The sequence below is a fragment of the Bubalus bubalis genome, chromosome 15 (assembly GCF_019923935.1).
Source record: "Bubalus bubalis isolate 160015118507 breed Murrah chromosome 15, NDDB_SH_1, whole genome shotgun sequence".
In the NCBI taxonomy this organism is placed as follows: Eukaryota; Metazoa; Chordata; class Mammalia; order Artiodactyla; family Bovidae; genus Bubalus; species Bubalus bubalis.
In genome coordinates, this window is record NC_059171.1 from 75,028,098 (window position 1) to 75,050,313 (window position 22,216).

General features: G+C 42.3%; 1 protein-coding gene across 5 annotated transcripts in view; it reads right to left on the bottom strand.

Moving 5' to 3' along the window:
* Positions 1 to 20,481, bottom strand: part of LOC112579226 (alanine and proline-rich secreted protein Apa) — a 39,016-nt gene extending 18,535 nt beyond the window's left edge. For 3 of the 5 annotated variants that reach the window (XR_006545095.2, XR_006545096.2, XR_006545094.2), the window contains exon 1: positions 20,107 to 20,481. Coding sequence is in view for 1 of the 5 variants with exons in the window: in XM_025265572.2 (XP_025121357.1) it covers positions 10,968 to 11,004; positions 20,107 to 20,375 (306 nt within the window). In the remaining 4 variants the exon portion in view is untranslated. Of the gene's footprint in view, positions 1 to 10,676; positions 13,079 to 20,106 lie in introns of those variants that run through there. The other 2 variants (XM_025265572.2, XR_003103726.3) reach the window with 2 other exon arrangements.
* Positions 20,482 to 22,216: the final 1,735 nt, after the last annotated feature.

The window sequence follows — 22,216 nt, forward strand, 5'->3', positions numbered from 1 at the left end:
TTCAGAAAATGTTCTTTTGTTTTTTCCTCTCCCTTAAAAGCAGAGAAAGATATAAATTCCAGGGAAAGATACTAGCTACCAAGATTCTAGTTCATTTTGGTCTGATTCTAGTTTTATAAAGCCTAGTACTGAGTTGTTGGTTGTGTCTTCTGGAAAGAGGAGTTTGACAGTTTAAAAAAAAAAAAAGGCATGAACATTAAAGAGGGAAAAAAACAGCCATTATCTAATTAATGGAAGGAAGTAGTACATGGGGACAGAACAACTTAAAATTCAAGTCAAGGCCAGTGAGCTATTTGAGATGAAAGTCTGAGGATGAAATGACAGATTCCATTAAAGGTTCAAAAGGAAGACAGTGTGACAAAGTACAGTCAGGGGACGGAAGGAATAACAGCAACAGAATTACCATCGTCCTCACTGTATTCCCAACAGACCTTACGGGCATGAAACCAAAAAGTGCTCCAGGCTGGGAAGCAGATGTAGGTAGGGAACTGAAAAGGGTGTTCAAACAGCCGTCAATCTGAGGCAACAAAAGGAAGTGAAGAGCACTCGAGTCCAAGGGGGTCAATCGGGATGTCGCGGGGGAAACGTGTGCAATTTCTCATGAGAAAAATAATAAAGACCTCAACAACCCAATGCTGCCATTCTCAGCTGGGAGCACACAAGCACCTCCACGCTGCCGGAATGACGGGCACGGCGACGCAGACAGCACGCGCGGGCACGCGAGCCTCTCGTCCATCTTCTGCGACGATCGCACACACAGTCTCCGTCTCTCGCTGGGACAAAGGGATCACGTGCGCCCCTGACAGCACCACTCTGAACGTCTACAACTCCAACCACAGAGCACTCATCGTTTTATAAATATTTTCTGGAGTCGTCTTCTAATAGCCTGCTCTTAGGAAGGAAGGACTAGATGATAATTAAGAGCCTGAGCTTTACAGTCAGAAGTAGGCCAAGCATTTAACCTGGTGACTTGACTTGTCTATGGCTACTCTCCCATCTGTAAAATTAGATTTTAAAACACCTAGCTGGCAAGGGTTTTCATAAGGGCTGAATAAGCTTACGTAACATTCATCAATGCTGAGCTCTGCGGCAGGTGTAAAATTAGTAAGCAATAAACGGGAGACAAAATGGAGGGGAAAATATTTTTTTACCTCCACTTAGCGTTCTTTTCCTCCTCTCAACACACAGCTTTTCCCATTTTAAATCCTTTACATTTCATTTTTGGAAATCTTATTTATTCTTTCAGGCCCGGTTCAAATGCCAAACTCTCTAGGAAAACTGGCCACTTAAAATGTATGGCAGAAAAGCATCAACTATTATTGATGGTAAAAAATCTTACTCATGTTCTAAGTGCTTCACATATATTAACTCATTTAATTCTCCTAGCACCCTGTGAGGGAAGTACTAGTATGATCCCCGTTTTGGAAAGAAGGAGTGGGAGACAGAAAGCAGTCTGCCCAGAGCAACACAGGAGCTCGGGGACTGGGCTTTGGACCCCGAAGCCCGGCTCCCGAGGCGGCTCTCCCCTGCACTACGTGCTGCCGCTGTCACCCGAGGACGAGTCATCACTGCAGAGGCCTTCAGAGCTGACAGCATTAGAGCTGCTGTACCTGGAGACTTTTTTTTCTGTACAAGCTAAAATCGTTCACTACGAACAGCTTATTCCAGTCATTAAAAATAGCCCTATAGCTCCGTTTCTCAATGTGCACAAAATAAAGGAGGACAAACTACTATTCATTCACAATTTGGTTTAATGGTTTTTTAGGCTGCTACAGTGGTTTAATCACTAAGTCACATCTGACTCTTGTGACCCCATGGACTACAGCCCATCAGGCTCCTCTGTCCATGGGATTTTCCAGGCAAGAATACTAGAGGGGGTTGCCATTTCCGTCTCCAGGGGATCTTCCCAATCAAGGGATCGAACTCGGGTCTCCTTCACTGCAGGCAGATTCTTAACCATCTGAGCTACCCAACTCGAGTTCCATTTTTCTCAGTGCACACATCTAAAATTCTAGTTCCCATCTAGGGGACTAGGACCATAATGGAGGAGATGGATAATAGAGATGGATCATTTTATCCCCATATGGAAAATGCCGTATCACCTACTACATTGGACTGTCAAAAATGGCTGTCATCTAACAGCCGGTGCAAATACAACATAGTCATCAGGAGTTGATTAATACCCTCGACAACATATACCATATTTGCAGGTTTTGATTTTATATACACACACACACACACACACACACACACACAAATACACACGTATGATGGCAAAGATACTTTTTGTAGATAAAAGATATTGATACTACTCTTCACACTAAGGCAGGCTCAGGGGTATTTTTTTGTTTTCAGTTTTTTTGTCCAAGCTGTGTGGCATATGGGATCCTAGTTCCCTGACCAGGGATCAAACCTGCGCCCCGCTGCAGTGGAAGCACAGAGTCTCAACCACTGGACTGCCAAGGAAGTCCTGGCTCAGGAGAATGAAACTGAATCTTACCAAAAATAAAGACAAATAAGAACCTTCTTTGTGTGGGAGACAAAAAGCTAATATCTTCCCTTTTAAATCAAACTTTCTAACACAGAATCAGAGCCAAGAATAAAACATACCCGCCCAAGGGACAATGTTTAGCTTTTACAGAAAATTATAAGCTCTTGAATGAGAAAGGCTTAACAGGAAACTACTGTTTCTTCACAATCAGAGAAGTGCTGCTTTCTCTACCTGTTCTCTGAGTGCATTTCTGGAGCCTTATTTTAAGATAGAGAACATGGTGTAAGATGACAATGAACTCATGTGCTAGTTTTCTTAGGAATGGCTACTCTCCCCACATAAAACACAGCAAAAAGGCAAACGAGCCAGAGTAAACCAAAAAAAAGAAAGTCATTGTTTCTGTTTAAGAATTTTTCAAAAATAAAGAACAAAATCTGCATCACTTGAGAGAGGAACTACATCAAGTTCAACTATTCTTAAATTAGTCTCTAAATGGGTTTCTATTTAAAATAAGACAAGCTGTCACTTACCACTGGCTGTGGGTCCATATTGAGGCCTCAGGCTTCTCAAGTGGCAGGGGCAGAGGAGGGCTGTATCAAGACAAGTCTTACTGGTCAGATATGGACTGGTCAGACACAGCCTGACCTCGGAACTCACTACATTTAGCCCAGGGCTATGGATGGGAGGCAAGAAACCAGAAGGTCAAACAGCTAAGGCAATATAATGCACACTGTATTAAAAGGTGGGCCGAAGCACTTCCAGCTCTGCAGGTGAACAGAGTCTGAACCTGGGGTCACACTTCACAGACGAGGCCATCATAACAGGCTACGCTCCCACAGGCTAAGTTTGCCTTCATTGTGCCGTGTGACTTGTATGGCAACTGCTTATTTACTTGTCTGTTTCCCTACTTCCCCACTACGGAATGGCTGTCTGATTCATTCCAGTATCCATAGTCCAGGGATAAGTGTAAAATAGCATAGGTATAAAATAAACGAGCCACAGAGAAGGCGGCAGCAAACATAAAGAAAACTGATGTCTGCGTCTTTACTGGCTCCATATTTTGCCTCAAGAATCTCTCACCTTAGATCAGGGGAGGATAACATAAACCAGGCTTATTTTATTTTTTTTATGTTTATGTAACGCGAACCATTTAACCTCTTTGGATGCAAGCTGTCTCTTCTATAAAAGGAAGGAATCGAGACCAACAAATTCTTAAGTTCACTGGTTCCATGATTCTATGAGGGAATCATATTCTAGTAATAAAGATTTGTTGATATTAATATTTGCCAAATGCTTCCATGTGGTCAATAATTATGCTGATATCTGACACCAAGGTTGAGCTTTGACTGCGATGCCAGTCAATTGCCACATGAGCTTGAAAGGGAAAAAAAATCCCCAAAACACTATTTTTGAAAATACATGCAAGTATATAATAAATCTTAGTAAAATTGGGGAGATATAAAACAGAATTTGCTTTAGACAATACACACTTGGCTTTGACAGGGTCTGGCTGGGATCTTTATATTGGGGAAAACATGTAGTTTAATGTTTCTGAGGCAACTGGAAATCCAAGTCACAATGAAATATGCAGCAAGCTGGTGCCTCAGGGCTGGGCTCATGTCCCCACAGGCCCAGGGCAACGATGCCCCCTGATCAGGTCACTTCCCTTCCTAGAACCCGTCCAAGGCCTCCCCCTGTGCTTGGTGTGGAACGCGCGTCTCCTCTCTGACTCCCTCGCTCCCCTGTACCAGCTCTTGGGGCTCCTCTCTCTTGCTCCCATCTGCCAATCCTTCCCACTGCAGAGGCTTTGCACTCTCTGCCACACCAGTTGTTATACGGCCCTTCACATGCCTGGTTCCTTCACACCCTCCTCAGACGGGGTCTTGACTCCAACATCATCTCCGCAGAGAGGTCTTCCCGGCCTGACCACTTTGACGGGGCTGCCCCCCTCCCCGGCCCACGTCACTGCATCTGCCCCGCTGCTCTTCACAGTTCTTATCACGACTTGAAATGATATCCTCGGCTCGTTCCTTTACTTGCTTATTGTCCGCCTGTCCTGTCAGAGCCTGCCAGGTTGAACCTTTATGAGAGCAGGAACCTTGCTCATCCTTTTAACTCCTATAGTTCTAGAGCATGGAACAGTGTCTGCAAGCTTTTGGTGGAGAATCTGATAAACTTCTGGCAAAATTCATTCTAAAAAATGCAAATAGAAGTATCAAACATTTGCTGAATAAAATGCTAATAGTAATGGGAGCTATTATGTTTAAAAGCACGATTCCAGCCTCTTCACACAAAACTGCTCACTTAACTTCACAATGGCTTGATGAAAATCGATGTTATTATTCCATTTTACAGATGAGGACCTGAAGCTCAAAAAGTGAATCACAAAGAGAATGGCATAAAGGTGATGACTAAAATATGAGCTTGAATCTTCTCTCCCAAATTTTGTTTCCTTTCTGGGTATCAGTGCCTCTGCTCTGAAATTTTCTAGGTTCTAGACTCTAAATCCACCTACATTTTTAATCTTTAAAATATTTAAGAAGTGTTATAGTCCTATGATTAAAAAAAATAAAAAGGATGACTCAAATAAGGTAAGACAAGATTATTAAAATGAACTTGCCATTCCTGTCAAGATGATTCCAATAAACAAGAGAAGTGAGAAGTAATGACATTATGAAGTGTCTAAAATAATTCCTATTTTTAAAGGATATGTCTAAAAAGATGGAAGGTAATCCTAAACTAGAATGAAAAAACTGACACTTATCTGTTTAAGAGTAGTATAAAGGTGGCCAGTTAAAAAAAACAACAGGGAACTCTCAGGCAGTCCAGTTCTCTGCGCTTTCACTGCAGAGGCTCAGGTTCAATTCCTGGTCGAGGATCTAAGATTCCACAGGTGGTGTGGCACGGTCAAAAAATAAATTTAAAAAAATTAAAAAAAAACAAAAAACAAAAAAGAAAACACCAACAGCATGCTAGTGAGCTAGCAACAACCGGAAATTGAATTTAAAAAAATATGAATAAAAAATTTATAACAGCATTAAAAATATGAAATATTTAGGGACTGTAGTGGTTAAATTTTGTGTCAGCCTGGCTGACACGAAGCTAGGCTTCGTGCCCAGGTGTTTGGTCAAACACTAGTTTAGGGGTTGCTGTGAAAGTATTCCACAGACGTGATTACCATGTACAACTAGCTGATGTTATATGTAAAGGAGATTGCCTTCCACAATGTGGGTGGGCCACATCTAATCAGTTGAAGGTCTTCAAAGCAAAACACTGCTGCTTCCTGGGGAAGAAGGGATTCTGTGTCAAGACAGGGACAGAAATCTTGCCTGAACTCCCAGACTCCGGGCCCGTCCTATAGATGCTGGACTCAGGACGGCAACAGCAACTCCCCCGCCAGCTGCAGCCTGCGGGCCCATCCCATGGATTTTGGACTTGCCAGCCCCCGCAACCCTGTGAGCCAATTTCTTACAATAAACCTCTCTTGCTTTCTCAACCTCTTCTTCCCTGTCTCCCCCCTCCCCCCATATTATTCAGCCACTTCACTCTTAGGAATTTACCCAAGAGAAATGAGGACATATGTCCATACAAAGGTATGTTCATGGATGTTCACAGCAGCTTTATTTGTAAAAGTCAAAAACTAGAATCACCACCCCGCTCATCAAGACGTGAACGGATACACAGATAATAGTATGTATCCATCCAATAGAATATTTCTTAGCTGAAAAAGGAATAAACTATTAATATACACTACAAAATGGATACATCTCAAAATAATCATGCTGAGTGAAAGAAGTTAAATTAAAAAAGAGTGCATCCTGTATTCTAGGACATGCTGACTAAACTAAAGAAAAAGAAAATAAACAGTAGTTGCCTGGGTAATAAAGGCAGGGAGGTTACCAAGGGGGACTAAAAACACTGAGGGGTGACAAATACGCTCAGTGTCTTGACTACAGGTATGGTTTTATGGGTAAGCACTATGTCAAAGCTTATCAAATTATACACTTTGGATATATGCAGTTAACTGTATAACAATTATATCTCAATACAGTTTTGTTTTTTTTTAAGGTATTTGTCATAAGTGTTAAAAATTTTTAAACTTAAAAATGCCTTCCTTGGGAAGTCCCTGGCAGTCCAGGTGTTAGGACTTTGTGCTTTCAGTCCTGTGGCCCAGGGTTTGATCCCTGGCTGGGGATCTAAGATCCTGAGGTGGGGTGAGGTGGGGGAAGCCTTCCCAACAAGAAAGAACAACAAAGGCTATCTCCTGACTTGGGGCCAATTATCAACAGATAACCTAAGGAACAGTTTCTATCTTGAGTCAGCCTTCTTAAATAAGAATGATCTTTAATCTGAGAAAGGTAAATAAGGATTAAGGGTGGGGGGCAGGGTAAAAAAAGAATGAAAGAAAAAAATCAAAGCTGAAGATAGGAAGGAGATGGGAACAGAAGAAGGAACTGCTTTAAATTCATATTTATAGATTGAGAAAAATTACACCATAAAACATTAAATATATCTGAAAATTGGGTAATTTCCAAGGAATCACAAATAAGTGCCATGAGAATGGAAGTAGAATCCATGCAAAATCCTAGAACGATTTGTAACAACCTGACTAATAAGGAACTGGCTTCTGAAACATGGTGTGTTCACGGTCCTCAGCCCTTGCTCCCTCTCCCTTCTCGGCCCTCCTCCTGGGTTCTGGCCCCCCGTCCCTTACACACTCGTGCCCTCTCGACCCGTCCCTTACACACTCACGCCCTCTCAATCCTCGTTGCACTTCTCCTCTCACGCCACAACAGCGGCTGCAACCTTCTAAGGGGAATCATTAATTCTCTTTGATAATCTGGTGAAAACTACAGCTCAGAACAAGGTATATTTACAGAAAATTTTCCATGTAATTTTTTCAAAGGTTTCAAGAGCTCCCCTGAATCCTGGCCATGCATCCGTCAGCTTCTCAGGTAAGGAAATTCCTCACAGAATCCCAGCCTGGGCTTCATTTTTAAATGAAAACCCATGCAAAACCAGGTACAGGAGGCTGTGGCAATGGAAAATCTGAATGCTGACAAATAGAATTCCAACAGGACCAAGGATCTCATGATACTTTCATGGGTATGTTGGGGAAATAGTTCAACTAGGCAGGTTCTTAGGTTACCTAGTGAATGCTAACTAGTAAGACTTAGGAAGGAAATTTCTAGTGATTATTCTATCAAAGCCCATCCTCTTGAACATTTGTTTTTAAAAAGGTGATTTGAACCAAAACAGAGAAAGCATGCTTATCAAATTTTGGATAGAAGTTGTGACCGTGAGTAGCTGGACCTTAGACTCTGAATTTAAAACATATTGACTGATTCAGCCTAGAGATGAAGCAGTCAGGAAAGATCCTCAGCTTCAAAGCCCTTTCCATTCACGTACTCTCCTCTTCCTCAACTACAGTAACTGATGGAAATTTACTGCACCCGCCAAGACTGCACATTCCTTGAGAACAAGGCTTGTCTTCTTTATCATCAGCCAGCACCTCGGATGTCAGTACCACAGTCATGATGCTATGCCAACAAACAGCTCCAAGATCACGGTGCCTCCAACACAAGGGCTCACTTCTCAGTTACATTCCATGTCAACCGTGAACTGGCTTCAGCTCTGCTCCACCATTCAGGAATTCTGTCTGAAGCTCCATCGTTCTGGGACCAGCCCCAACTAAGGCAGGCTGGTTCCATGACAGAAGGAAGAGAGCCACTGGCAGAACTGCAAAGCAGAACCTACCACATCTGCTCAAACATGGGACATGCCATCTACTTTAACGTTTTATCAGTCTAGGAAAGCCAAGTGTCCAAACCTGATGTCAATAGAGTGGGAAATACAATCCTCTGACAGAGAGGACTCTAGGAGAGAGGCAACACATACTGTGGACGATCCCACAGTCCACCACAGCGCCCTCTGAATGAGAAGGTGCGCAGGAGCTGGCAGCAACTATTTACACGCAAGCCACAAACACCACAGGGCAGAGGCTGTCTCGCTCACAAACGCACCAGCCCCACGCGGAGCGCTAAATGCTAAGTGAACAGTGGTTAAGATGAACAGGGGATCTGGAACCAAAACCCCTGTGACCAAGTACTACACCTGCCAATAACTGACCTAGCAGAAAGCCACTTTCCTCTTCTGATTCTGGGATGGTTGCTGTAAAGATTAAATAAAAATATATGAGAGAGCACCATGAAAATTGTGCTTTTTTATACAAATGCTGTATCTCTAGATAGTCAAATTAAGATAAAATTTGATTTTAAAAAATTCACTTAAACGTTCAGGGTAATGTAATTAATCATATCCTGCATTTATTTTCAAAGCATCAACTTGCAAGTAAAGAATGAGAAAAACTAGACTTCAAGCAGTCCACATGAAAAAGAGACAACGTTTTAGTTGACCATAAGCTAAATATGATCAAAGGATAATGCTGCCGCCAAAAAATGTGATACAAATTTCAGGCTGTATTAACAGAAGCACAGTACCCAGATAATAGCTTCATTGTCTTCAGCAATGGGCAGTCCACATCTGAGGCCGTCACTCAGTTTTGGCCACTGTATTTTGAGAGGTTATTGACAAAAAGACTTTGTCATGAGTTTAGCAATGTGCACGGAGAAAGGTCTGTAAACCATGTCATGTGCATATGGTTTGAGAATTAGGGCTTTTTTCCCCCCTTATTGTGGCAGAAACACTCAAGCAGGATTTAACAGTCATTTTCAATCATTTTAAGAGTTACTGTGTGTAAGAAGAGTTAAGTTTCATGTATATAGTAACCTAGACAGCCAAAGACAAGTAAGTGAAACTTAAGAGGGGAAACAAATCAAGTTCAATAAGAAGTTATTTCTAACACTCAGAACCCTAAAACAAGGAAGGGTGGATGACAGCACAGAGATGTTCTTGAGGTGATCCAACTGGGCGGAAGTCGCACAAATCTTACTCATTCCACTAGGTAACCTAACAGTTTTGAGGCATTTGAAAACGTCCAAACAGTATTTCTCCTTCCTGATTAAATAATACTATCAAAACTACCAACAACAAAGAACAAAAACTGAGATAAGAAGTAAAACAAGAAGTTCTTTGGCCTGACAAATACAGAAAGGCATGCTGTTGAAGGAAATGAAATTTCAAGGCTAGATAACATTTAAACATGGACACAGAGTCTAGGTCTGCACGGAAGAAATATGTTTAGTCAAAACTGTATTTGTTCTAGAAGTTGGTTTTTCTTGTATGACCTAACTCATCAATTGCACAAAGGTGCAAAGGATTCGACAGTTCCTACAAAGGCCCTTGAACAAAAATTTGCTAATGCTTAACTAGTGTTACCGACTGATTTGTATTTGTATAAGGATTCAAACTTCCCAAGGCGAACAATCACACAGGATGCCACTGGCATTTAAAATGGTCCCTCATTAATGTCTTATTTTGTTTCCTTAATCTGTTCAAAACCCAGCACTTGTACAATCTCATTCCCAGCTTTCAACTTTCAAGTACTCTGGTCTCTCTAATAGGTCATAAGTAGTAAAGATAAGTGCTCAACGTATCTTTATATCTTGGCCCCTCACCTTCAAATCACTCACAGTCAGCTCAAAATTATTTGTTAAATTTCTTTCTTTTTAATGAAATATTAAAAAAAAAAAACTAATGAGCTTTTCATTATATTTTAATTGTTACACAAGAAACGCAGTCACACTAGGCTGTAAGGATACACTGGATATTATATTCTTGTTACAGTGAGAAGTGAATAACCACTCTTTACTGAGTATCTTGGAAACAGAGCTCTCTTTCCTTGGAAGTGTTCTTTGTATCATAAAAGGGCACACTGGACAGGATTTCGAGGCACACAGGATTTTCAGGGTATTGACACAAGTTACTAACATCCCATTTCCTGTCCTCACTACAGGTACATGTGTGAACACTGAACTTAAAAAACAGGTTCACTGACTTATTAAATTTGTATGTGCCTTTCTGGAATATATGTGTTAGTTGCTCAGTGGTGTTCTACTCTCTGCGACCCCATGGACTGTAGCCCACCAGGCTCCTCTGTCCACAGGCTTCCCTGGTGGCTCAGATGGTAAATGAATCTGCCTGCTACGCATGAGACCTGGGTTTGATTCCTGGGTCAGGAGATCGCCTGGAGAAGGGAATGGCTATCCTATGCAATATTCCTGCCTGGAGAATTCCATGGACAGAGGAACAGGCTACAGCCAAGGGGGTCACAAAGAGTCAGACACAACTGAGCAACTAACACCAGTATGCATATATAAAGTCGGATTTTTTAAAAATCTATTCTTCCAAGACAAAAAAGTCAGGGAAAGTGTAAAGGAAAAAAGTTGCATACCTATCCTCTACCAAGAAGGATGAAAGTTTAGGACTTACTTGGTACAGGTTAAGGCTGGTTTAGGAACCTGTCACTGGATTTCCTACACTTGATGCTCCTCCCCCTCCTCTCTTGTCAGCACCGTCAGGAACCACACAGGTCATGGGAACAAAATGCTCTGCTGCAGAAATCAGAAGAACAGTTTCATATCTCACGTCAACCAGAGGACAGAAACAGCCTATACTCCACTGGGAAACAGGAGAATGAGGCAGGAAGGAGATAGTGAAAGTCGCTCAGTCTTGTCTGACTCTTTGTGAGCCCATGGACTATACAGTCCATGGAATTCTCTAGGCCAGAATACTGGAGTGGTGGTAGCCTTTTCCTTCTCCAGGGGATCTTCTCAACCCAGGGATCGAACCCAGGTCTCCGGCATTGCAGGCAGATTCTTTACCAGCTGAGCCACAAGGGAAGGCCATAAGGAGATAGAACAGCAACTAACTAAAAGTGCTATTTTTATTTTAGATACTCATGTATTAAAGAAATTGTCTTTAAATGATGGAAATATGTACAATTTAAAAAACTGCTTAAGAAGCTGCTAGAAATTATGTGTTGAATGTTTTCTGTGTATTGGGCATTCTTCTAACTGCTCGATATACATTAACTTGTGTTCACCCTTCATCACAGCCATATAAGGCAGTATGACTGAAATCCTCATTTTACAGATTAGAAAAAGGAGCCACAGATTAGACAGCTTGCACAAGATCACAAAGCTAGGAAAGGGACTGAGATTCAGGCAGGACAGCTCCAGGCTCACTCTTACTGATAGGTTTCAGTATGTTAGGGGCTTCCCAAGTAGTGGTAAGAACCCACCTGCCAATGGAGGAGAAGCAGGTTTGATTACTGGGCCAGAAAGATCCCCTGAAGGAAATGGCAACCCACACCAGTATTCTTTCCTGAGAAATTCCATGGACAGAGGAACCTGGTGGGCTACATCCATGGGGTCACAAAGAGTCGGACACGACTCAGTGACTGAGCGCGCACACACATGCACAACACTATGTTAAATTTTGACATCTGAAGGTCTTTTTGAATCTATTAGCATTAGTCACATAGAAAGAAACTTTTTCAAGACTGTACGGAATTATTAAAATGCTTCCACAACCAGCTTGCAGGATTAGATGACTGAAGCGAATACATTACTTCATTTAAATCACTGGTACCTAATCTAATCTAACTTTCCATTTAATGTATCTTTTGGCTTTGTTATACTTCCTGGTAAGTGCATCTGGGTACTTCTTACACACTTAGCATTGTGCCCGACAAAATGTCACTAAGAGTACTCTTGCACAGACTAGATCTGTGATGTTACTCACATGAGTACGCATTAAAGTAATTCTTCTACTTCTCAAGTCCTGAATGCAATTATTCAACAGACATTAGAATACTTAATGAACACCAAGCAGTATGGATATGAAGATAAATTAGATGGTTTCTGATCTTGAGGAAAGCCACAGTTACAAAATAATGAAACAAGTGCTTTGGTGGAGCAATGACCAAGGCTCCAAGGAAAGAGAGTTCCTCAGCATGACGAGAATGAGGATGGCTCCACGTGTTAAGGCATGGAGATGGAAAAGAGCATTGCCTTCTTAGGGAATATCAAGCAATTTAAGTAGCACTACAATGCAAGGTTTCCAAGGAAAGCAAGGGAAACAGTGATAAGAGATGAAGGATGAAGCTGGAGCTAGATAAATAAGTTGTGTAAGTCATAATAAAGACTCAAGCATTCCAAGGGTTTAAGCAGGACACTGATAAGACCAAACATGCTAACAAAAGTGGCTATCACACTTTCTATTTTAAACAATGGTACCCCAATTTCATGAAATCTTATGCAAACGTCCACATTTAAAACTGAGCAACATAAAACTGCGCTGATTGAAACTGGAATGAATATGCTTAGAATGAACCCTTTATAGAATATAGCTTCAAAACCACTGCTTTTCAGAAGAATTAAATAGCCACACAGATGTGTTTTATTTACTTCATGCCTCTCTTTCCCAATGTGAATCTAACGTCTCAGGTGCCAGGATTCATTCTTAGAGTTTCTCTTCAATCATAGAATCTGAGGTTACATAGCCTCAGATATGCATATGACACCACCCTAATGGCAGAAAGTGATGAGGAACTAAAGAGCCTCTTGATGAAGGTGAAAGAGGAGAGTAAAAAAGCTAGCTTAAAATTCAACATTCAAAACACAAAAATCATGGCATCCGGTACCATCACCACGGCAAATAGATGAGAAACAATGGAAACAGTGACACACTTTATTTTCTTGGGCTCCAAAATCACTGCAGACAGTGACTACAGCCATGAAATTAGAAAACGCTTGGGGAAAAAAGCTATGACCAACCTAGACAGCATATTAAAAAGCAGAGACATTACTTTGCTGACCATCATCCATATAGTCAAAGCTATGGTTTTTCCCGTAGTCATGTATGGATGTGAGAGCTAGACAGTAAAAAAGGCTGACATCAAAAAAGAATTGATGCCTTCAAACTGTGGTGCTAGAGAAGACTCTTGAGAGTCCTTTGGACAGCAAGAAGATCAAAGCAGTCAATCCTAAAGGAAATCAACCCTGAATATTCATTGGAAAGACTGATGCTGAAGCTGAGGCTCCAACACTTATGGATACCTGATGTGACAAGTTGACTCATTAGCAAAGACCCTGATGCTGGGAAAGACTAAAGGCAGGAGAAGGGGATGATACACAACGAGATGGTTGGATGGCATCACCAACTCAACGGACATGAGTTTGGGCAAACTGGCATGCTGCGACCGCCATGCTGGGGTCGCGAAGAGTAGGACACTACTGAGCAACTGAACAACAACATTAGGCCTTCAAAAGTCAATGGCAAAGTTATAATATAGGAAAAGGAAGATAAAAATGATCAGCTTTTTCATTTATGAGTTAAACTATAATGTAAGTGACTATCCTTTTTAACCTCAAAGTTAGAACTTATGGGTGGACAAATACTAGTGTATTTATGGCCACAGGATATTGAAAACTGGTACAGTTTTGGAAAATATAGGATATATGATTGTAATTGGTATAATGTAATTTTTTAAAGACTGGTACACTTGTTTTCTTAGTAGTGACTTTGTATCTGAAAATGCTTCCCCATCCATCACTTGAGAATCTGTTCTCCCACCTTTTAAAATGTGGAGCTCCAAGTGAGATCTCTGAAAATGATCTTCAGTGAAACTGCTTATCTTTCTCATGGCCATCTAAAAATGTCCCCAGCAATAACATGTAAAACTGACTAATGATATGTATATGCCTCTCCTAGCAATTCAGTACTCCTGATTCTTCACAGTGCGATATGCTCATTAGAAAAGCAAGATTACCATCCTACAGAAAAGGTATATAGTGATTAATTTAACATGTTTTATATCAAAATAATTATATTCGCTTTACACAATTTAATCAAATCCCTACAATCCTCTCTACCCTCTCCTTCCCCGCTGTGGGGAACATAACCACTTAAACAGTCTCGAGAATTTTTAAGGTATCATCCCCTTTATAAATAGAGTGATTAAAAACAAATGTTCAAAACAACATTTAACACATGTTAAAAGAAAGTTAAAGAATCACCTCACTTTTCTCTATAGGATATGACACTGGGAAGAAACCAACAACCATCCTCTATCTATCTATCGAGCATTAAAAGTTCCCTCCTAGCACCTGGCTCAAAGCCAACCAGTGACAATTAGTAAAAGGAGGAAGAGGGGACGGAAGTTCAGGATACCAATTAACTCTTCCATAAATCATTCGACCAACATGTACAGCACAGTCACTTCGAGCATACGTAAGATATAGTCCTTAAACAGAAATATAAACGTCTTTATAAGATAAACACCCTCTCCATATGATAAACTCAGTCCAAAATCTAGCATTCAATGCGCCATTTCTGGGCACACTCAACACTCCCTAAATTTGCAAAAATAGCCAACTATTCTGCTATAAATTTGTTTGGGATGAAGATAATTCTCTTTGTTATAGTAAAATAAATGTTACCGCATGCACTTTAGGGAAACAGTTTAATAAATTACTCACTTATATGTCTTTCAAATATAAAAGCCGGAGAATTTGCAATCATTAAGAACAAAATAACTTAAAAAAAAAAAAAAAAACAATAGCTTTTTACAAATGAAAACATACCTGAAAGTAATCCTACAAAAAGGTACAAAAAATCCTCACATGTAACTAACAATCAAAACAACACCCAATCTCAAACACCTTATCTCAAACATTTAACTATATATTCAAGTAGAAAGTTTCAGAGTAAAATTTCCATCTCTTTCCCACTTAAGGGAAGTGTTTTGAAAACTATCCCACAGACAAAATAGATATTTTTTTAGAAACTGTACAACTACTACGTTGATTTCAACAATACATCAAATAAACTTAGAATAGATGCTAATAGTTAGGAATATTAAATTATATACAGCGTTTAATTGTTCTTGTATTAATACAAAGCAGTTCATAAATTATCTTAAGATAAATCTGTATTTTTCCCAAGTTTGTGAAAACTGCAAAAACCCGTCTATATAGACTAACTTCTGATTAAACAACATTCAATAACAGATTCAAACAATCTTCCAGATGGAGGAGCTGGGAGAAAATAGAGGACAGTTTTTACAAAAGAACATTGATGCTAAAGATAAGATGATCCAACACTAAAACCTGTGTGACCAGAGGCTTCCCCGGTGATTAGGACTCCCAGCTGTCACTGCGGGGGGCACAGGTTCAATCCCAGGCTAGGGAACTGAGATTCCACATGCCACGTGGTGTTCGAACAAAAAATCAAAATAAAAAACCCAGTGTAACGGAAGTATGCAAAATATAAACACGGAACAGTAAAACCCTTTAAGGAGAATGAGTAAAATGCAATTTATGGGATCATCTATGACTATAAATCTGAACTCAGCCTTTCTTATTTTTAAAATTTTTTCTCCAAATTTCTGCAGATTACAAGGTCTAAAAACTTTTAAAACTCCTATAGACTTAAACATCTTTATTATGGAGAAGGCAATGGCACCCCACTCCAGTACTCTTGCCTGGTAATATTTTATACTTAAGTCTACCAAATATTTAAGAACCCAGTTTTATGTAAAATATGTTCCACTGATTGCATTTTTACAGAAAAGAAAAATTAAATGACATTTTAAAAGTGACATTGGGTTAAATAATGACACTAATAACATAAATCAGCCTTAAGTCTCAATTAAAATTTCTGATCATTACCCCTATTCTCATAGATCTTGGCACAAATATTTTTAAAATGAAGTAGTCTACTTATTTTTTTGCATGTACTTAAATTTTTTTTTAATTACATGCCCTCAATTATGATAAACCCAAGTAATGAAATTTTTACCTATGTTCTAAATTAGCAATCCTTGAGACAGTCCTTTGATATTAAAAAAGCAAAACAAAACTTGAAAACATTTATTTTAACATCACAATTTCAATCTTCATTTTTATTCATTTGTTCAGGAGAGGAACTAAGAGCCTATACTAAAAAATTAATGGCATCATTCAAGCTGTTCCCTTAATTTTTATAATATTCAATTATGCTAAGAGCAATAAAACTGTGCCCATTATCCCAAAGTTGGGCTCTCAATCTATATTCAGCATGAAAATAGTTTCCTGCTTTCTGTCTAATGCACAAGAACAAGACAAAAAACTATTAAAATGCTCAAAAGATACTCCAACAACACTTATATACTCAGTGCTTAGCTCTTAACCTTCAAATCCCTTCTCTAGGAATAAGATTTCTCTAAAGCTGGGGAGGAAGGGTGAGACTCTTACACAGCCAGGCATGAACAGCATAAAACAAATTTGATTAATTATCCTTAATTAAGTTTGTGTCCAGTTCCTCCCTTTCCCCTTTATCCCAACATAAAGTCTGAGCTAACCCATAAGCAAGTTCTACTCATATTAACTCACATTCCTTTTTTTTTTTTTTTTAAATGTCATCAAAGCCAAAAGATTTTGGAATGAAAACTCCCCAAGGACTTCATTCAATATCTCCTGGGATTCCAAATAAAACCCAACTGCACTAACAAAAAGAGAGAGAGGAAAAAAAAGCTCCCTTGAAAGTTCCAAGAGTATGCAGTTGTTCTTTTATCAAAATAGATTTTTCACAAGTGACCCAAATAGAATTACAGCTTAGGAAAATCAAACCTTTAATTCTGAAGAATAATTTGCACCTAGAGAAAAATCCCAGGTAATGGTTTTCACTGCATGTGGACTTTAGACCAAATCTATTTATTTGGATTTTGCTGAAGTCTGGGTATAACCACTTGTTGGCCTTTGCTGCGGGACCACCGTCCTAGTGAGAGTATCTTACAACAAGCTGCTTTGATACCTTAGTAACTGAACAACCTTGGGTAGGGTTCCAGACAAACTCGACCATAAAATTTTGGCATTTTAATTAGGTTTCAATGTACTCTGTAAACAGTACAGCACAAATCAGATGGCAATTTTTCCATTCAGTTAAAACCTTACTTAATAAGCAGCATATAAGTGGCACAACTTTGAATTCAGGAAACCCATAAATATTAACTTTGCCCCAAAACACTTTAGGGAAAAGGACAATTCAAGGAACACACTGATAAATCTTAACATTATGTCAAAAATCTGTTCTTAAATTGTATGACAACTGACTTTTCAAAAATCAAATCACATTTGGTAAATAACATATAAAAGGGATAATTATTTGAAGGCACCCTTTAGGGAATCCTTTTTGTAAAATTTAGAATTTTCATATAACATAAGTAACCACTACTTGTTTTGTAATCTTACACTTGTAAATACCAAATTTCTTAAAGTTGAGCACAACTGCTTAAATTCTTCCCAGCGTTACTGCGCTTCTCTCTCTTTCCCAAGTTTTAAAAATGTCACCTAAAAAACCAGCTGTTCATCTGTAGTAGAATATACAACACTAGAAAAGTCAAAAAAGAAATTAAGTGATTCTTTAAAATGTGAAATAAAAATGTATGGACTCCCAAAGACAAGTCAATGAACTATTTTGGCAATGATCACAATAAATGCCTGATTAAAATGAAATTTTTTTGAAAAATCAAGAAACTCGTATCTCAAATCACTTTCCCATGTGCCTTTGTCACCTGGAGGAAACTATTCAAGAACTGTTTATCTCTATGAACACATGACCTCCACGATGGCACCAAGGTCAACGAGACTTACAGGAGGGGGGATATGCTGATTAAGTACTGATTTGCCCAGTTCTACAGCTCCCTTTAGACACAGAGAAGGGAGGGAGACAAACAAAAATTTATTTATATAGTACAGGAAATGATGTTCTAAATCGTAACATTTAAGTACCCCATTACAGGACTGTATACAGACATATGTCAGCAACTGCCATAGGAATAAGGCCTAAAAGGGGCATCAGAGCACAGAACCAGGTACAAAAATAGCTGCAGAGAAAGAATTAAGATGGTACACTGAAAAATCCTCCCTCACATCTTGTACTGAAAACCTTTGGTATCCTGGCTACGGCTACCAGGACTTAATTTCAAAGTGAGAGTTCTCTTTTCATAGAACTTTTTGAAAATGATGAATAACTAAACATCCATAAACAACCAAAGCAGCACCCACGTATTAGAAATGCTTAGGTAAGGAGAAAGTTTGTATAACATATGCGGAGCCTGCCAATTAACATGAAATTCACCAGGTGTCCGGGCGTTCCTGATTCTTTACCAAAGACATTTCCTCAACGGTCACAATCCTGCACCTTTCACAAACCAGAAGTTTTCTTGGATGAGATTTAAACTCTAAAATCTTCCCAATTACCCACTTGGTAATCATCTGTTTAAGCTAGACTTCCACTCAAAAAAGTCTTTATCATGTGAAATTACTATAATGGAAATTTCCAAACAACTTTCCAACATGAAAAGAAATTATGTTACAGCTAGCACCTGATCTTTCGAAAAGTGTGTGGAGAGCAACTCAACTATGGATGATTCGTTCCAACGTCTGGTAAATAGGCTGCATGCATTACAACAGCGGAAAATTAAAGAGGGAAAAAGAAATGAGCAGAAGCAGTGGTTATTCGCAATCAGCAGAGGACTGCACTGATAGCTCGCTTCCAAGTTCCTTTCAGGGAAGCTCCTGATTGGTGGGTGGCACGGGGTCAATGTGATTACTTAACCCTGGCAGTTATAACTAAACTCCACTTTGATGGGCTCCAAAGCTTATTACCAAAAAAAAAAAAAAGACGGCTGCTGGAGCATATCAAGTACTTCGGTGTCCTGCCTCTCTGTTTTTCTCGCAGAACCCGGAGCCTGACACCTGAAACTCATCAGACAAACACCATGTCGTTTCAGGGCTTTAGGGTTTCATATTTATTATTTTTAAAGTCCACTGGGCATCGATTCAGTTGGGTGGTGGTGATGGTGTGAAAGATTAACCCATTTCCTGCACATACACACACAGGGAAGAACTCCTGACCATTCAAGCAGTTCCCTCTCTCCCAAGAAACTTCTTTTTTTTTTTTTTTAACATTTAGTCCTAAAATAACCATCAGCAACAAACATCCAACACTGGCATGGCAACGTCCACGCCTCATACCCTAATGCTACCCACAGGCAGCAGGTCTGTTCGTCTCCGGTCCCTATGCAGGGGTGGTGGCGGGGGGGGGGGGGGGGGGGGGGGGGGGGGGGGTCCCCCTCTCCCTTTAGTCCGGTCCAGCCAGGCTTCGCCCGAGTTTTGCTGTAAAGATCTTCCACTTTCGCTGCCCCGGGGGCAAAAAGCAAGGCGCCTAGTCCCCAGGACGGAGTTTCTCCCAACTGCCCGACAAACATTTCCTGAGAGCTCAGCGGACCCCCCGCCCCGCGCGCACCTGGCCCGGCCCCTCGCCCCCTTCCCACACTTCACCCCCCGAGAGGGGCCCACCTGCCCTCCCGCCGCCGGTCCCCACGGCCGGGTCGCCCGACCGACTCCCGCCCGGCGGCTGCACTCCCCCAGCCCCGAGCGCCCGGCGCTCCGCGGCCGACTCCGAAGGGCAGGGACGCCAAACGGGCTCCCCCCCGCAGCCCCCCAACCCCGTGAGAGAGACGCCGACCCTGCGACGCCCCCCAGAGGCCGGGGACCGCGCGCCTGTCAGTACCCCCGGAAGGGGTCAGGCAGCGGGCTGAGCCCGCCGGCTGCCCGGGCGGCTCCTGACACCCGCTCTCCCCGCCGCCCGCCCCCCACCGCACTCACCTGGCGGGCTCCGGCCGAGGGACCAGCCGAGGGGGTCGGGGGGGTCTTGGCGCGGAGGCCGCGGGGCCTCCCACCCGCCCGCGCCCGCTCCAGCCGGCGCGCGCCCGGGGCCCGACGCGCGCCCGGAGCGCAGCGGGGAGGAGAGGGCGCGGGGACGCGCGAGCCCCGGGGGAGGGGGCGCGGGGCGCTAAGGGGGGGTCGGGGGCGCGGCGGGAGCAGCGGCTCGGCGGCGTCGGCGGCGAGAAACCCGCCTCGGCCGAGTCCGTCATGGCGTGCGGCGGCGGCTCCCTCCGGCCTCCCGGCTCCCTCGCCTTTAGTTTGACCTTTCCCTCCAGTGTGTCTGACGGAGAGCGGCGGTGCGCGCGCGTGTGTGCCTGTCTCTCTGTGTGAGTGCGCGCGCGCGCGCGCGCGCGTGGGGAAGGGGCCGGGTTCGCTCCGCGACGCCTGACGTCACTGCTATGGCAACGGCAGCCCCGCCCCTTGCCTCCGGTTTTTCCAGTCCCGCCCCCCTCCCCCAGTGCACGTTCCGGGGCCTCACGTGCTCACTCACGCACGCACGCACGCACGCACGCTCGGAACGCGCGCGCCCAGATCGTTGGGAGTGGTAGTTGGGAGGTCACCGGGGCCTCCTTGTAGCTTTCCTGAGTTCGACCAATCCGGTGAGGAGAAGCCGTGGGCGGGGCGGCTTCGGCTGCCCGAGCGGCGTGAAAAATTTCCCAAGGCAGAGCGAAAACTCTTCCTGAGCGACTGAGCATGCCCGGTGGTGAAAGGGGCGCTTAGCCTGGGGGTTTAGGTGGGAGGAGGGGAAGCAGTCCGGTAGTCCAGGAGAGGGCGACCCAGGGAACCAGTATAGGGCTGCTCAACTGATGCCAAGCTGGGACTGCGCAGTGAGAGACTAAGCAACCCTTGATTGCCATCTGGCCCCCGCCACTGTTGCTGTGTGACCTTGGGCGTGTAACTCACACACTCTGAACTGAATGTCTTGAGTCAAATGGGGTTACTGAAATCTACCTTAGTGGTTGTGAGGATTAAAAGAGAGCGTGGAAAACGCCTCACCTGTCATATCGTAGACCCTAAATAGTATGGAGCCCACAACCATGAATGAGGACAGAGGACTCGGAGATGAAGAGATTAAGTGACCTGTTCATTGTCAGGTAGTGGCAGAGACCCAGGCTTCAAGTTCAGTACTCTTGCCTACATGGCTTTCCCTCAAGGAGGCAGGGTGGGGGTCGAGGGGAGGTGGACCACTAAGAAAAGCAAGTGAAGAACTTCCTTTGCTCTCTGTGCATCTCTTTTTAATCCACACCAATGCCCTTCTCATCTCCCCCCGCCCCGCCCAGCTAAAGTTTAGAACTTTAGAAAAAAGGGCTGGACAGCCTTGGTGCAGTTTTTGGAGGGCAGCTTTCTGGCTATGAATTTGCCCAAATAAGCACCAGAATGGCACTTTCCTCAGTTTCCTTGGGGAGCCTTAGTTTTTCCTAAAGTTATGGTTAAAATGTAAACACAGTAGCAAGGTCCTCCACAATTTCTGGCTACCAGAGGGAAGATTAACTCAGTTAACCAACATTTACCCTGCATCCACTGAGTAGGCGAGAATGCCTTTCCAGCCCACAAAAGACCTGTGACCTCAGATCTGTGCGGGTACCCTATGATTCAGACACACTGGTGACCTCATCCTTCCATGTGCTTCTAGTCCTTTCTCTGACTTTGCTCTTAATCACTAACTGCCTCGTGGTATTTCTTGAATGCTATAATACTATTTAACTCTAGATTTGCTGTTAAATGTTTAAAAGTATTTGTCTCCCTCCCTGTCTTAGAGTCCCTCCAAAATACCTAAGTCTGATCTGGGTAAAGGACATCATCAGCTTCTCAAACATGCTCTTATACTCCCTACTTTCTGGAACTCAATTCACTGGACCCTTTCAAATTTCAACTAAAATGTACTTCTGGTCCAAAAAGTTTTGCTGGATCTACTTAGAATGAAATAGTGCCTTTTTCTGAGCACTTGGTGCATTCCTTGCTTGGGACATTGTTCCTGGTAGACATTGTGTTCTGTGATTTGTGTCCTTCACCTATTGAAAACTTCTCTGGATATCCACATATGAGTTGG